The 16,096-nt window shown below is 39.8% G+C and overlaps 1 protein-coding gene across 1 annotated transcript; it reads left to right on the top strand.

Annotated features, from left to right (window-relative positions):
- The first annotated feature begins 276 nt into the window (after positions 1-276).
- LOC108699410 (cathepsin S) lies at positions 277-13,785 on the top strand. The gene is made up of 8 exons (XM_018231482.2): positions 277-328; positions 1,252-1,405; positions 4,143-4,265; positions 4,762-4,917; positions 5,746-5,967; positions 9,521-9,680; positions 10,866-10,968; positions 13,529-13,785. Exons 2-8 carry the CDS (start codon positions 1,274-1,276, stop codon positions 13,626-13,628), a joined length of 996 nt encoding a protein of 331 aa, XP_018086971.2. The 5' UTR covers positions 277-328; positions 1,252-1,273; the 3' UTR covers positions 13,629-13,785.
- Positions 13,786-16,096: the final 2,311 nt, after the last annotated feature.

The following is a 16,096-nucleotide window of genomic DNA, read 5'->3' as shown; positions in this document are numbered from 1 at the left end:
GACTTGAAAGATTAGGCAGAATTAGAGCAACATGTACGAATACGAAACAAAGTCCAATATACACAATTTCATAATTAACGTCTGCAGGACGGTGCCCATTGAAATCCACTTACGAAATGGATTCTTTAAACTGGAATATTATCTGATGTGTCATAATCAAAGTCAGATTAACAGTAGCAGATTTTATCGGTCACCTCTGTTGTGGCATTTTTGAGCTGTTGCAAGAACCCCCCGCCCCAGACAAAGAGTATATAAAGTTTTAGGGTGGCTGCACAATGGACTGTTGGGAAGTTCTTCTGCTCCCCAGGATCTTCTTCTCACTGTGCAGGTAGAGTGGCTCTTTCCTCATCTGATACATTCTATACAATTCTCATGCTCACTCTCTCTCTCATGCTTATGCTTTTATTTTCATGGCCTGCATGATTGACATATAGTTCTATGCATTACATGCAATTTAGTTCCATAAGGACGGCGATTGCACTTGTGCATAAGTTTCACTTTTATTATTATTAATATTTCTTGCTGAAGCATTATTCATTTAGAAATACTTGCTAAGATATTGCAGGTCCATCACTTGTTTATCTTATATTGTGTTGTTAGCTGATGAAGAGGAAGGTGAGATTTATTTCTGGAAACAAAAATTCCTTTGTGAAACCAGAAAGCATTATAAATCATGTATTTTTGGACATGCTGCGCTTTCTCGAGACTTTCTGTCTGCCGGTCTGTTTAGGGAGAAAATCCCATATTATTCCTCTTCTTCATGAAAATTATCCTCCAGTATCGATTTCCTTTTGTAATGATATTAAAGGGGAACTATCGCAGATGAATTAAAGCTCACTCAAATAACTGATTCCAGTACAAACAAAATGTAACAATATAAGTGCCTTTTGCACAAATCCTGCATGTAGAGAGACATGATGTCTGGTGATTTAATAGAGTGAACTCTAATACATCTTCTAGGCAAAAGGAGCCCCCCCTATAAGATATATTGGATCTAACTGTCAATGAATATCTGACACCCAACTGCTGCATGAAGACAGAATGAAGAGAAACAGATGCTGAGAGAGGGATAGTGAACATAAACTTGATTATTTCAGAAACAATGCAGAATATTTAATTGATTGTATTTAGAAAGTTTCTTATTTCAGTATGCTGAAGCTTACATTACATTTTTATTTTTGCGACAGTTCCCCTTTAAAGCTTTATAGATCTATGTATCAGTGCTCCCTATATGTTGTTCTTCCCTTTAAGTTTTCAGTGCATTATAAAGACCATGGGACGGTCCACCTTCTACCTCTTCTCTCTGTTTTCCCTACTGATCCCGGCTCACTTGGCCCCTGATCCCACTCTGGACACTCACTGGCAGCTGTGGGTTAAATCTCACCAAAAGTCCTATAAGGATGCGGTAAGGACTTGTATGATTGCTCTGAATATACAAGCATTGTTTTCGTATCTTATAGTACTGTTTTAGCTATAACTTGTGATGACTACGAAAGATAGGGGGTATATAGGGCAGGTACTTTAGTCCAAGGCACCTCCCCCATACTAGAACCCACTTGCAAACCAGTTCAGGCTATAGTGTCGAATTATGTAACATAAAACACAATAAAGAACCACATTAAAACTTCACCTTTAATATATAGTATTAAAAAACACTACAAATCACTGGGCCAAGCCCACACTGCAAACAACACACTCACAGGACCAGACTCACTGCATTGTGCATTTTGTGATGCAGTGAGTCTGGTCCTGTGAGTGTGTTGTTTGCGGTGTGGGCTTGGCCCAGTGATTTGTAGTGTTTTTTAATACTATATATTAAAGGTGAAGTTTTAATGTGGTTCTTTATTGTGTTTTATGTTACATAATTCGACACTATAGCCTGAACTGGTTTGCAAGTGGGTTCCAGTATGGGGGAGGTGCCTTGGACTAAAGTACCTGCCCTATATACCCCCTATCTTTCGTAGTTGTTTATAATTATTTCAAACCCGCGGGCAGATCACTATTAACCTTTATGGTTTTTCACTTTGCTCCACTTCCTTAATATCCCTATAACTTGTGATGGGCAAATTTATTCGCCAGGTGTGAATTCGTGGTGAATTTGGGCGTTTCACCGCCGGCGAATAAATTCGCGAATTTCCCACGAAAATTCGCTGGCGTCTAAAAAGTTTTGACGCCGGCAATGGGCGTGATTTGAAAATTGTCACCGGCGTCCATTTTGACGCTGGCGAATAATGATCAGTGGCTATAACCTCTAAAATGTAACCACCTTGTCTGTTAAGGGTGCACATTTCTTGGTCCTTATTATACTATAATCCTAAATGCAGTGCCTGCTGTGGATGCTAGAGATCCATTTCACTGGCTGTGAATTAAGGAGAAACATATCTGTAAATAAACCAAAGAACGTCCAATCCCTGCAGCCCAGCTACAAATGTGGAGGTGTTTCTAAATGAATAAGAGACTGGAATATGAATAGGAGAGGCCTGAATAGAAAGATGAGTAATAAAGAGTAGCAATAACAATACATTTGTAGCCTTACAGAGCATTTGTTTTTTAGATGGGGTCAGTGACCCCCATTTTGAAAGCTGGAAAGAGTTAGCACAGGGGTGCCCAAAAGGTAGATCGGGATCTACCAGTAGACCTTTAGCTGGTGATGAGTAGATCTCAAGACACTGTCAACAAACAGCTTGACTTAATTACCTTATTGTTTTATTATTTTCATTAAGATATTTATTAGTTCATTTATTAAAGGAGAAGGAAATTCCCAGAGCGCAAAAACCCTCCCCCCTCCCGTGTTGCCCCCCTCCCTCCTGGCCTACCTGTCCCGCCGGGCAAATGCCCCTAACTTGTTACTCACCCCTCTGCGCAGGTCCTTTCCACGGAGCTCACAGGCTCCATCTTCTCCCAAGCGGTCTTCTTCCTGCTTTGATCGGCGTTTTTGGCGCATGTGCAGTAGGAGCATTTACCGGTACGGATCTACTGCGCATGCGCCAAAAGTCACGAAGTTAACATTCAGGCGCATGCGCAGTAGATCCGTACCGGTAAATGCTCCTACTGCGCATGCGCCAGAAGATGCTGATTAATCCAGGAAGAAGACCGCTTGGGAGAAGATGGCGCCTGTGAGCTCCGTGGACAGGTCCTGCGCAGAGGGGTGAGTAACAAGTTAGGGGCATCTGGGAGGGCGGGCAACACAGGGGAGGGATTTTTGTGCCCAGGGGGTTTCCTTCTCCTTTAAAGTTACATAATAAATGCACTAGTTGTTGCTTAAGCCTAGCAATATACATTTGCTCATAAGTCAATACAATATATAAGTAATGTTTTTATTGGAACAGAATGCTAACAATGTTTTTGTGGATGGATGTAGATAATAATGCGACAACATCCCTAAAAGTAGACCTCACATTAGTAAAGGCCCTCCTGAGTTAGAAGATAACAGCAAATAATTTATAAACTATAAGAAATAAATAATGAAGACCAATTTCAAAGAACTGGCCATTCGTAATGCTTAAATTTGTCTAGTGGCTGACAAAAGTGTATTATTATTCACTCTTGGTCTTGGAAAGCAGACATCTGAATGATTGCTCTGGGTTACTAGACTTAAGGTGGCCATACACAGGCCGATAAAAGCTGCAGACAGACCGAGTCGGTAGCTTATTAGCTCGTGTATGGGGCATTCGGACAGGCTTTCCCGATTGATATCTGGCTGAAAGTTGGCCAGATGTCGATCAGAAGGCACTAAAAATCCCGTTGGATCGTGGCCGCATCTGTTCGTTGATGCGGTCCGTGATCTGACCGCCCGTTACCCATCGTTAGGATCCGATTGTTGGGCCCTAGGGCCCACGAACGGATCAGCCTGATATTGCCCACCTCTAGGATCTCTCCCCGATATGCCCATCTTTAGAGCAAACTTTGTACAACTTACCATTACTCAGTTGAGTTCATATACTGACAGTGGTTAAAGAAACACCTAGACAGTAACCCATAGTAACCAATTAGAGATAAGCTTAGCTCAGAAGCTGAAGGAAAAAAAATTGCAAGCAAATTGGTTTCCTTGAGATAATGCGCTAGTGCAAATTTGCCCAATTGTTAGTAAGGGAGCCCCAAAATATGCTAAATAAGATAAACAGACCCTTTACTATTGACAGGAAGAGGAACATGCAAGACGGACCATCTGGGAGGAGACACTTAAATTCATCACAGTCCATAACTTGGAATATTCCTTGGGACTCCACACTTATGATGTTGGGATGAACCATCTGGGAGATATGGTAAGAAAAAAAGGGCTCAATGAATGCATTTTTTTAAAAAAAAGTTGTATATTCAATGCAGTATATTCAATGCAAAATGTATTTTAAAAAAAAAAAGTTAACCACTAACGACCCTCCTATTGCCTCTGTGACTTGCTAGAGGAACCAGACAGGTTTTTTTATAAATAGGCCAAGCATTGCTCTTCCACAATCCAGGTCCTTAACTGAATACAAGTGAGCTGAGCTCTAGAGTGCACGAAAAAATCTAATTGGGAGAAGAGTGGGGAAAGGGGGCTGATTGTGGGTGGTTTTAATTGGATGCATCCCATGCAACTCGGAGGTGTGACCTGAAGTTATATGATTTCAAACCAGAGAAGTGAGCAAATTGCCATTAATTATATCCATAGTATAATCATTTCATTGGTATCCTGTTTATCATTATAACAACACCCAGGAAGAGTGTATATTACAGACGTGTATCACTGTGTAACATGGCTGCATTGTTATTATGTGCCAGACAGGTGAGGAGGTGGCTGCAAAAATGACAGGTTACGCCGGCTCAGACTATTCATTGGCCAACATGACGCATGTACCCAACGAGTTATTTGAAGCTGCGCCTCCGACATCAATAGACTGGAGAACCCAAAATTGTGTCACCCCTGTGAGAGATCAGGTATGTGTGTGCGTATATATATATTTCATTATTATATTCAGTAGCATATTGTTGTTGAATGGAAAGTGAAAGTAATTGCCTGTCTAAGGCATAGAGGCGGGGCAGGCAATATATGATTGATAGCTTAAAGTTTTACATTAGCTTAAAGGAATACAGTAGTTCAGTGTGAAAATAAAAACTGGGTAAATACATAGGCTGTGCAAAATAAAAAATGTTTCTAATATAGTTAGTTAGCCAAAAATGTAATATATAAAGGCTGGAGTGACTGGATGTCTAATAAAATAGCCAGAATCCAACTTCCTGCTTTTCAGCTCTATAACTCTGAGTTAGTCAGCGACTTGAAGGGGGGCCACATGGTACATTTCTGTTCAGTGAGTTTGTAATTGATCCTCAGCATTCAGCTCAGATTCAAAAGCAACAGATATGACCCATGTGGCCCCCCCTCAAGTCTCTGATTGGTTACTGCCTGGTAACCAGGGTAACCAGTCAGTGTAAACCAAGAGAGCTGAAAAGCAGGAAGTAGTGTTCTGGCTATTATGTTACACATCCTGTCACTCCAGTCTTTATACATTACATTTTTGGCTAACTAACTATATTAGAAACATGTTTTATTTTGCACAGACTATCTATTTACCCAGTTTTTATTTTCACACTGAACAATTCCTTTAATGGATGTTTAATAAAAAAAAAAAAATTTTGGTTTCATGTTTAATTTGAAAAAGTCTTTTATTATACAGCTTTTTATGTCTGGGTGACAGGCCCCCTTTAATTCTATTTGGATACGCACATATTAGTAAAAAATGCTTAGTCCTTTTTTTCTGAAAACAGGGAACATGCGGATGTTGCTACGCTATGAGCGCCGTGGGGGCAATGGAATGCCAGCTGAAAAAGAAAATGAACATGCTTTTCACATTGAGCCCACAAGAACTGGTGGATTGTTCCGACACTGAAGGAAACAATGGCTGTAAATCTGGAAATGAACTCTCTGCCTTCACATACATGATGAAGCATGGCGTCATGCAGGAATCTGCTTATATGTATACAGGACAGGTGATAACTATTGATACTGAACATCATTTACACAGAACCTAACCCATTAGAAGACGAATGGGTAATGGATTCTGCATCGTATTATACAAGAAGAGCAGCGAGTTCTGCTCCCTAAAATATACATGATTGGCCACAGGCAGGATCTAGCACCTCAAGCACATTATATAGAGTGAGGGGTTCTGCTACACCAAGCACATAAGATACTGTGAGAAGCAATGAGCAGTGGCACCCCAAGCTGAGGGTACTAACCTTCCAAACACATTATATACAAGAAGAGGTCTTGAGTACTGGCACCCCATTAGTATGATATAAAATGAGAAGAAACAGGCACTGGTTTCCCATGCAATCCTCTTCCCTCCTCCCCAAGAGCAAGTTAACTGCAGATAATGCTGCTGATCTCTAGCAGGTGGGGGGAAGAACCACACTGTGACACCTCTCCTGCGGGTTTAACACCACCATGTTGTCCAGTGTTTCCATATAGCACAACACCACCATCATGACACAGACCCACAACCACGCCCTTTCCTAATAAAAATGTTTCCATTGTTAAATTAACTTTTCTTTATTTTCCATACTCTTTTCTCTCTTGTTAATTACGCACCTTCCCTCACTCTACTTCTCTTTGTGTCCTATATTTATTATATTATATTCACTATTTACTTCTTTCTGTATCCTGCGCCATTGTGTTTTCAATATTTCCTTTTAAAGGGATGGTTTATCTTTAAGCTTAATGTTAGTATGTTATAGAATGGTAATTCTAAGCAACCATTCAAATGGCCTTCATTTTTCTTTTTTTTTCAATAGTTTTTGAAGTTATTTTCCTTCTTCTGACTCTTACCATCTTTCAAATGGGGGGTCATCTAAAAACTGTGGGGACAGAAGCTGCATTTAATGTATATAAACACTTTAATTAATGTTGAAAAACAGCAATCTGGAATGCAAAGATAAGAAACGAGGAGTGCATTGCAGCAGTGGCTAAGACTAACCCCAAAACGTTTTTTAGTAAAAAGATGCAGGTTGAGAGTGTTGCCCCTTTAAATAATGGTACAAATATGGTGGTAACAGATTCAGAAAAGGCAATTGTGCTAAATCAGTTATTTTCTTCTGTATATACAATAAGTTCTGTGGTGGGCAAATTATTTGAAGGCTTGTGAAGGGATCACATTCAAAATTTTGTCCTAGTGAATGGCATTATGAGCAGCAATCAGCATGGCTTTATGAAGGATAGGTCATGTCAGACAAATGTGATTCCTTTTTATGATGAGGTAAGTAAGATGCTGGACTGTGGGGGGCAGTCGATTTGATCTATTTGGATTTTGCCAAAGTGTTTGATACTGTGCCCCACAAACAACTGCTTTCTAAACTAAGGGTCCACTTTTATTTAACTTGTTCATTAATTACTTAGGGGAGGGTATTGTAAGTAATGTATCAGTGTTTGCAGATAAAACTATCCAGCCCAATTAATTCCATGCAGGATGTGGCACTTGCAACAGGATCTTGACAAACTGGCAATCTATGCAGCTAAGTGGCAAATGAGATTCAATGTTGATAAATGTAAAGTCATGCACCTGGGATGTAACAATATCCACTTATACCCTTAATGGGACTGCACTAGGCAAATCCATTATGGAAAAGGACCTTGGAGTCCTTGTAGATGATAAACTTGGCTGTAGCAAGTAATGCCAGTCAGCAGCATCAAGGGCAAATAAGGTCTTGAGTTGTATTAAAAGGGGCAGAGATTCACGGGAGGAGGGGTCATTCTTCTACTGAATAGAGCATTTGTAAGGCCCCATCTAGAATATGCCGTACAGTTTTGGTCTCCATCACTCAAACAGGACATTATTGTATTAGAGAGGGGACAGAGAAGGGCAACTAAGCTGGTAAAGGGAAAATCTTAGCTATGAGGAAAGACTGGCCAAGTTGGGGATGTTCACGCTGGAGAAGAGGCGCTTAAGGGGTGATATGATAACTATGTATAAATATATAAGGGGATCATATAATAATCTCTCTAATGCTTTATTTACCAGTAGGTCTTTCCAGCTGACACAAGGTCACCCATTCTGATTAGAAGAAAAGAGTTTCCAGCTAAATATTGGGAAGTGGTTTGTTACAGTGAGAGCTGTGAAGATGTGGAATTGTCTCCCTGAATCAGTGGTACAGGCTGATACATTAGATAGGTATAAGAAGGGGTTGGATGGTGTTTAGCAAGTGAGGGAATACAGGGATATGGGAGATAGCTCATAGTACAAGTTGATCCAGGGACTGGTCCCATTGCATCTTGGAGTCAGGAAGGAATTTTCCCCCCTCTGAGGCAAATTGGAGAGGCTTCAAATGGGGTTTTACACCTTTCTCTGGATCAACTGGCAGTTAGGCAGGTTATATATAGACTTACAAGGTTGAACTTGATGGACGTGTGTCTTTTATCAACCTATGTTTCTATGTCACTGACCCCATCTAAAAAACAAATGCTCTGTAAAGTTACAAATGAATTGTTATTTCTACTCTTGATTACTCATCTTTCTATTCAGGCCTCTGCTATTCATATTCCAGTTTCTTAGTCAAATAAATGCATGGTTGATAGGGTAGTTTGGACCCTGGCAACCAGATTGCTGAAACTGCAAACTGGAGAGCTGCTTAAAAAAAAAAAGCTAAATAATTAAAAAAAACACAAATAATAATAAATGAACACCAATTTCAAATTGTCTCAGAATATACCTCTTTACATTAGTGATGGGCAAATTTCTCCTGCTTCGCCACAAAATTTGCGAATTTCCCGCAAAATTCCCGAAACGATCGAAAAATTCGCCGGCGACAACTTTGATGCGACGACAGTTCTGACACCGGTGTCACAGTTTTTTGACGCGGGCATTGGAGTTGTCTCGGCAAATTTGCAAATTTATTCGCCGGCGGCAAAACGTGGAAATTCGATGTGAATTTGTGCCTGCCGAATAAATTCGCCCATCAATACTCTACATCATACTTAAACTTAATACAAAGGTGAACCATCCCAAGTTTTTCTTTCTTACAATTCATCACTTTCTTTCCCCAATTTTTCTTTTGCCTGCCTTCGTTCTTCTTCCTTCTATATTCACTTCACTTTTATTTATTTTTGCCCATTCAAGTAAATGTTGTCTTTTCTCTTATTCCTGTCCCCCTTGCCCTGTTGTTCTCCATGTTTTGTCTTCATTACACTTCTTCCCTTTGCTTCTATTCCTCAAATTTTCAATTCTTCTCCTGCCTTTCATTTCATTTCATCCTGCTGCCCTCTCTGTTCTGATGCCTGTGCTAGAATGAAATGATTGGTTTACAGGGAATCTAACAGGCTTGGATACAAGTATCTAGAAGCACCAGGAGGGAAAGAAACTTTATTGTGTGCTATTACATTTAAAGGGGTCCAGCTGGGAAGTAGCTTTACTGTGCAACCAAGTGTGCGCTTGTCCACTACAAAGAGCTAAAAAATTGGGCAGGCAAAACATCTAAATAGTGTTTGTGGTTCATAGATGATGGAGTTGAGCAATAATTAAAATCTGCTCTTTGCTTTATTTTCCGCCAGGAAGCGGACTGCAACAGGAAAGCTCACACTGGATTAAAAGTTACTTTGATCAACGTTGTACCTGCTGATGAATTGATGCTTAAGAATGCTGTGGGCACGGTAGGACCTGTGTCTGTTTCCATAGACTCCAGTCGGAAAAGTTTCCGTCTGTACAAGTCAGGTGGGTACCAGAACCTGTGTAATAATACTCAAGTAGTCACCAAACTACAATTCCCAGTAAATAACCAAAGGCCTTAATATAGATAAAATAATAGATAATAAATAAATTGTTGATGTGGGTTATGTTAGGACGTCTAACAATTTAGAAGACCCTCTTGTAACTGTGGAAAGTGAAAGTGCAAGAACATGGCCCTTGGTGCTTCATTCAGACAGCAAGGTCTGGCTTTACTCAGCTCAGATAAAACAAAACAGTGTGCTGTGCAGTCCAATGCTATTCTCAGTCTAATCAGAAGCCAATGATTTAGCTTTAAATGCAATGAAACACTAGGCGGTTTGTTGGCTGCCTTAAATTGCTGCCTAGAAATGCCTTATTGGGGAGCAAAATAGATAGAAGTGTCCCCCTACTGGGGAGCAAAACACCACAAAATGGCCTTCTACTGAGGAGCAAGACACCCCTAAATGACCTTCTATCGGGGAGCATTTAAGAAGCTGTCAGTAAAAGAGACTAATAAAACAAAAATTGACATGAACATGAAAACACACACATATATATACATAAATATGTTGGTGCTGAGTTGGAAAAGAAGCTTGCACACATAAAAAATATAAAAGACTGACCTTATTTCACTAGTCACAACAATCACCAGTCTTCAAATGTATTAAAATAATATTATTGAAGCATCCCTGCAACCAATAAAAACTTTCCTGGGGGCTCATTCTCTGTTTGATAACATATTATGGTTACAACTTAACACAATAGATGCATTTGGCTTAATGCATACAGTTGTCTATCATGTATATCCCATAATATCCAACCAATGGTGTTCAATTTAGGGACACACACTCGTGCTATTAGGAGCACACTGTAGATTCTTTAGCAGAGTAATAGTAGAATAATGTGCAACCATAAGTTCCACTATACTGCTGCTATCAATATAATACACCCATGAATTTCACACGGGTCTGAAATATGTCATATATTCATATATTATTATTATCAGCATGTATTTATAATACTACAACATATTCGGCAGCCTGTGCACATGCAGAGCTCATGTATAATAAGAAGCACCAGTTCGGGCCCTTAGGCCTAGGCAAATGGTTTCTGTACAAGGTACATACCACTACACTATATCACAGTTATGCAGCATAACACTTTTACATTTTGAACTTTTTTCTTTGACAGGTGTTTATTACGATCGATTTTGTACCAAAAACCTAGATCATTCTGTGCTTGTGGTTGGATATGGTACAGATATTCAAAATGATTACTGGCTGGTTAAGAACAGGTAATGGGAATGGAATATCTATCCATCCACTATCTATCTATCTATCTATCTATATCTATCTATCTATCTATCTATCCATCCACTATCTATCTATCTATCTATCTATCTATCTATCTATCTATCTATCTATCTATCTATCTATCTATCTATCTATCTGTCTGTCTATCTATCTATCTATCTATCTATCTATCATCTATCATATCTAATCCATCTATATATCATCTATCTATCTATCTATCTATCTATCTATCTATCTATTATCTATCATCTATCTATCTATCATCTATCTATCTATCTATCATCTATTTATCATATCTGTCGATCATATCTATCATATTCTATCTATCTATCACCTATTCATCGTCTATTTATCTATCTATCTATCTCTATATCATCTATCTATCTCTATATCATCTATCTATCTATCTATCTATCTATTTATTCATCTATCTATCTATCTATCTATCTCTATATCCTATATAATCTATCTCTCTCTCTCTCTCTCTCTCTCTCTCTCTCTCTCTCTCTCTCTATCTATCTATCTCTATATCTATCTATCTCATCTATCTCATCTATCTATATCTATCTATCTATCTATCTATCTATCTATCTATCTATCTATCTATCTATCTATCTCTATCTAGATATCATCTATTCATATCTATCTATTCATCATCTATTTATCTATCCTTTATCTATCATCTATCAATCAATCAATCAATCTCTATCATGTATCTTTCCCATTTGATATTGCCTATTAGTACAGGGATCCCAGTGTATAGGGAATCAGCATAGAGAATTCCCTGGAGGTGTTCTAAGCCACTATGGGGTGTAACAGAGGTGAATGAGATTCCTGCCAAGTCTGTCCTCAGGGGAGTGTCAGCCTTTATTATGCTCTATTATTAACATACTATTTTTTGCGGTGTCCGTTTTGACACCAAAAACCTGTGGTACAAAAAGGACACGATATATTATGCCCCAAAGCCGTTCCAAGTCTGAATCCGAGTTTACTTGGCTTGATGCTGGTTTTACCAGCAAACACGAAAAAATTCTGTTTTTTTGCGAGACAATCTGAAAAACTCGCAGTTTTTCCTGATAAGATTTTTTGAGGTTTTTTTTGTATTGTTAAATAAGGGCAAATCGTGGATTCAAGTTTGGTCAGACTTTTTTTATTTAAGAAATCAGAAAAATTCCCTTTTGATAGATAACCCCCTAAATGTTGCCTCTACAACTTGCCCCAAAGAAACTGTACTGCGAGAGAACCCTGTGAATGTTTAATAACTCCTCTTTTTGTTTTGTTTGCAATCACCTCTGGCATCTTCTGTCTTTATTTTTTCTGTATAGCAGAACACTTTTCACTTTAGCGAAGGCTCATTCCGGGTAAGAGTCCAATGTGACCCATGTTCTACTACTACTAGTCTGGGAAGGCAGACTTTAGAATCAAGTCATGTTCACTGGCCAGGAATCAAGCCTATCCAGTATTCATTAGGAGTGTGTTAATAGTGTAACCTCTTTATTGGTCCAATAACTATTGGGCTGATAAAGAGGTTACACTATTAACCCCACTCATAATTAATACTGGATAGGCTTGATTCCTGGCCAATGAACATGACTTGATTCTAAAGTTATTGATAGGGAAGAAAGACATCTCAGCTGATGCCCCAACTAAGACCTGTGTCCAATTGGCCACCCCTTTGAGTAACACAAGTCCTCTTGTCATAGAAACACTTTACTCTGCAAACTCATTGGCTTAAACACGGGGAGGCACATTTTTGAAATTCAAATTTTGAATTCATGTGAGTTCGATTTTACTTGAAATTTGATTGGTGGAGATTTATTTAAAAATTCAAAAATCTAATTAATTTTTTTTAGAAAAACTCGAATTGAGTTTGGATAATTCCATAGTCGAATTTGATCGTTTTGGCCATAAAAAAACCCCGAAAATTCATATTTTCGATTCAACCCTTAATAAATTTGCCTCAAAGTATCTTACTAAAAACAGTACTAGATACACATTTCTTGCCCTTATGCTCAGTCCCTAGTGGGATCAATTTTGTAGTCACTGACCCAATCTAAAAAACAAATGCCCTGTAAGGCTACACATTTATTGTTATTGCTACTTGCCTCCTATTGAGACCCTATCCTATACATTTTCCAGTCTCGTGGTTGCTAGGGTAATTTGGACCCTAGCAACCAGACTGCTGAAACTGCAAACTGGAGAGCTGCTGAATAAAAATCGAAATAACTCAAAAATCACGAATAATAAAAAGCAAACGCAAATGGTCTTAGAATATCCCTCTCTACATCATACTTGAATTTATAGGTGAACAAGTCCTTTAATGGATTTGTGTCTTTTTTATTCCTATCTTACTATGTTACTGTTTTGGCACAGCACCAGCTAACTGACCCCCACTGTTTGCTAAATTCTATCTCTGGGGCTGCATAGCTCTCCTTAACTTCCATTTATCTCACTTTTATCTCAAGTCATTTGCAAGGTTCCTTTAAAATAATTTATATTTTAATTTTACAAGTGAAAAACATTTCCCTTTATCTTTCCCAGCTGGGGAGTTGGCTTTGGAGACCAGGGATATATCAGAATGGCTCGAAACAAGAACAACCTTTGCGGCATTGCCCAGCAAGCTTTGTATCCAACAGTGTGACGCCTGCTGCTCTCAGATTTGATGAACCAATGGGATTACAATCTGCAAGCAAATAATTCTGCTAATTCTGTTTTGTTTCTGTAATGTCCTTTTGTGTATATACTTTTACATTTACAAATTCCTCAATATTCTACAAATTATAGCTCTATGGACCTTGCCTTCCGGTTAGACCCTGCATGTCATTTTTAAGGTTTAGTTCTCCTTTAAAGGAGAAATTAAAATTGAATAAGGCTAAAAATGCCATATTTTATATAGTGAACTTATTGCACGAGGCTAAAGTTTCAGCTTGTCAATAGCAGCAATGATCCAGGACTTCAAACTTGTCACAGGGGGTCACCCCAAGTGAATGTATTGACTTACTTGTAACCCCCGAGCCGGTGCTCCTATCAGCAGAAAACTGCACCGGCCCGGGGTTATTCCAGCGAGCACCACGGATCGATCCATTTCCGTGTTCTTCTTTCTTTCCTGGGGAAATCGAATGCGCAGTAAAACGAAATAGCCGACTTTTAAGTTAAAGTTCGGCTTTTCGCTTTACTGCGCATGTGCGAAGAAGGAAGAGGATCGCTCCGTGGTGCTCACTGGTATAACCCCAGGCTGGTGCAGTTTTCTGCTGATAGGAGCACTGGCCCAGGGTTACAGGTAAGTCAATACAATCACTTGGGGGTGCCTAACATTGTGCTCCTAGCCTTTCCTTCTCCTTTACGGTAAGGTTACACGGGCAGATCGCGGCGCTTCATTTCCGAAGTTGCCTCACGAGGAAACTTCGGAAATCGAATCGCCGCGAGTGCATTGGCACTGGCGTTTTCGCATTATAGCAGGTGGCAGGCAGTTCAGGGAGATTGTCGCCCCCCGCAGAAGAGGCGATTAGTCGGTAGGCGACTAAATCTCCCCGAATTTGCCCGTGTGACCTAACCCTTAAGCTTTAGTTCTCCTTTAAGGCATGTTTAGCTTTTTTAATGAACCCATGATATAAAGCAGCCAATAAAATATCTTTAATATGCAGTAAAAGGATCTGATATCACATTCTGTTACCCTGGAAACACAATGTAGGAAAAGTAACGGAATATCAAATCTTTTAACTCTGACACAGGCTAATGATATTTTGGGTCTCTGTAGCAGAAATACATATGCTCCCCAATTACATTACTGCCAAGACATACAGCAAGGGGGGCGTGGTCTGTTGTTGAGATGAGCGAGACACAACTCCAGAGAGCTCCACTGCACCTACACTAAAGCTGCCACCTTACAGGGTTATATTCCCTAAAAATTGGGAAAGTCCAAAAGGCAAACTGAACTACTCCTAAACCCAAAGATGTCAAAACACCTGAAGCATAGCACCTCATGCAAATTTTCTTTAGATAACTTTTGGGCCTGGAAAAGGAAGCACCCAGGGTCGGCCGTGAACGTTCTCTGTCACAGCTGCTGCCCCGAACCTCCTCTTCCTTCTGGCCCCGTAGCAATAGGTTAAGGATAAGAGCCCACATGCTTGAAGGTTGGTGAGGGGCCCCTGAGATGGGCCCCAGGCACCCAAGTCCAACCCTGGAGGCACCTATCCACATGGAGCACTTCCACGGGGTAACTTCAGCTCGTTTTGGCAAACCTAGGTATTCTGACTCCAATTGCTGTGACAGTGGTTGATTTGCCCGTGAGACATCTCTGCTCGGCCTGTATAGAGATGGTAACAACTACCACGGGCAATCTTTGCCAGATAGCTGAACTCACCAGACAGTTGGGGCGTATTTACTAAAGTGTGAATTTCTTCTTCACAAACAAAGAAACAAACAAAATCCACATGACAGAAATATGTTCAATCCCATTCTGAGCAGATTCTCCCAAGCTACAGTATAGCTGCTCCTCCAGCTTATAGAAAAAGAAAGAGCAGTATCAGCACCAAGGAGCCAATGTTCAAATAAAGGGGCATATACTGTGGAGTATCTTCTCCAAAAAAGCAAAGTCGCATGCTCTTCACATCAGATGAATGGCTGGTCCCTGCAGATCCCTGTTCTAGTTTTATTTCCCTCTTTTTGCTGCCTAAGAACAATGTTGGGGATTCATCTCTTCTTGTGATACTTTTTGTAAGAGAAAAGGCTAGTGTATTGGCATTGGCAACTAGATAACTAAATATGTTATTTGAGTCACGTGAATCATGCTTTACCCTTACACTATCTTCATGCAGAGAATGTCCAAAGCAACCTACAATCTTCAATGCCTAGTCATTAGTGTAACTAGAAGTTACTTTTACCCATAGGAATATCTTTTTGGTCATCTTTGTGGTGGGCACAACTGGTACTGTACTCACATCATGGGAGATGGAGGCTAGAGTCAAAGACCCCACCAGAGAAGCCCAGTGTAGCTTAGAGTCCAGTGGCAGCTCAAAGCCTAAGCCCTTCACTAATGAAGCCCCTTTGAAGAAGAGTAGTTCCAGTCGTGGGATGCCTACTGTGAACAAGATGCCATGAGAAAGGAAG

This window comes from Xenopus laevis, chromosome 8L (assembly GCF_017654675.1).
Source record: "Xenopus laevis strain J_2021 chromosome 8L, Xenopus_laevis_v10.1, whole genome shotgun sequence".
In the NCBI taxonomy this organism is placed as follows: domain Eukaryota; kingdom Metazoa; phylum Chordata; class Amphibia; order Anura; family Pipidae; genus Xenopus; species Xenopus laevis.
This window is presented reverse-complemented; position numbering and strand designations above follow the sequence as displayed.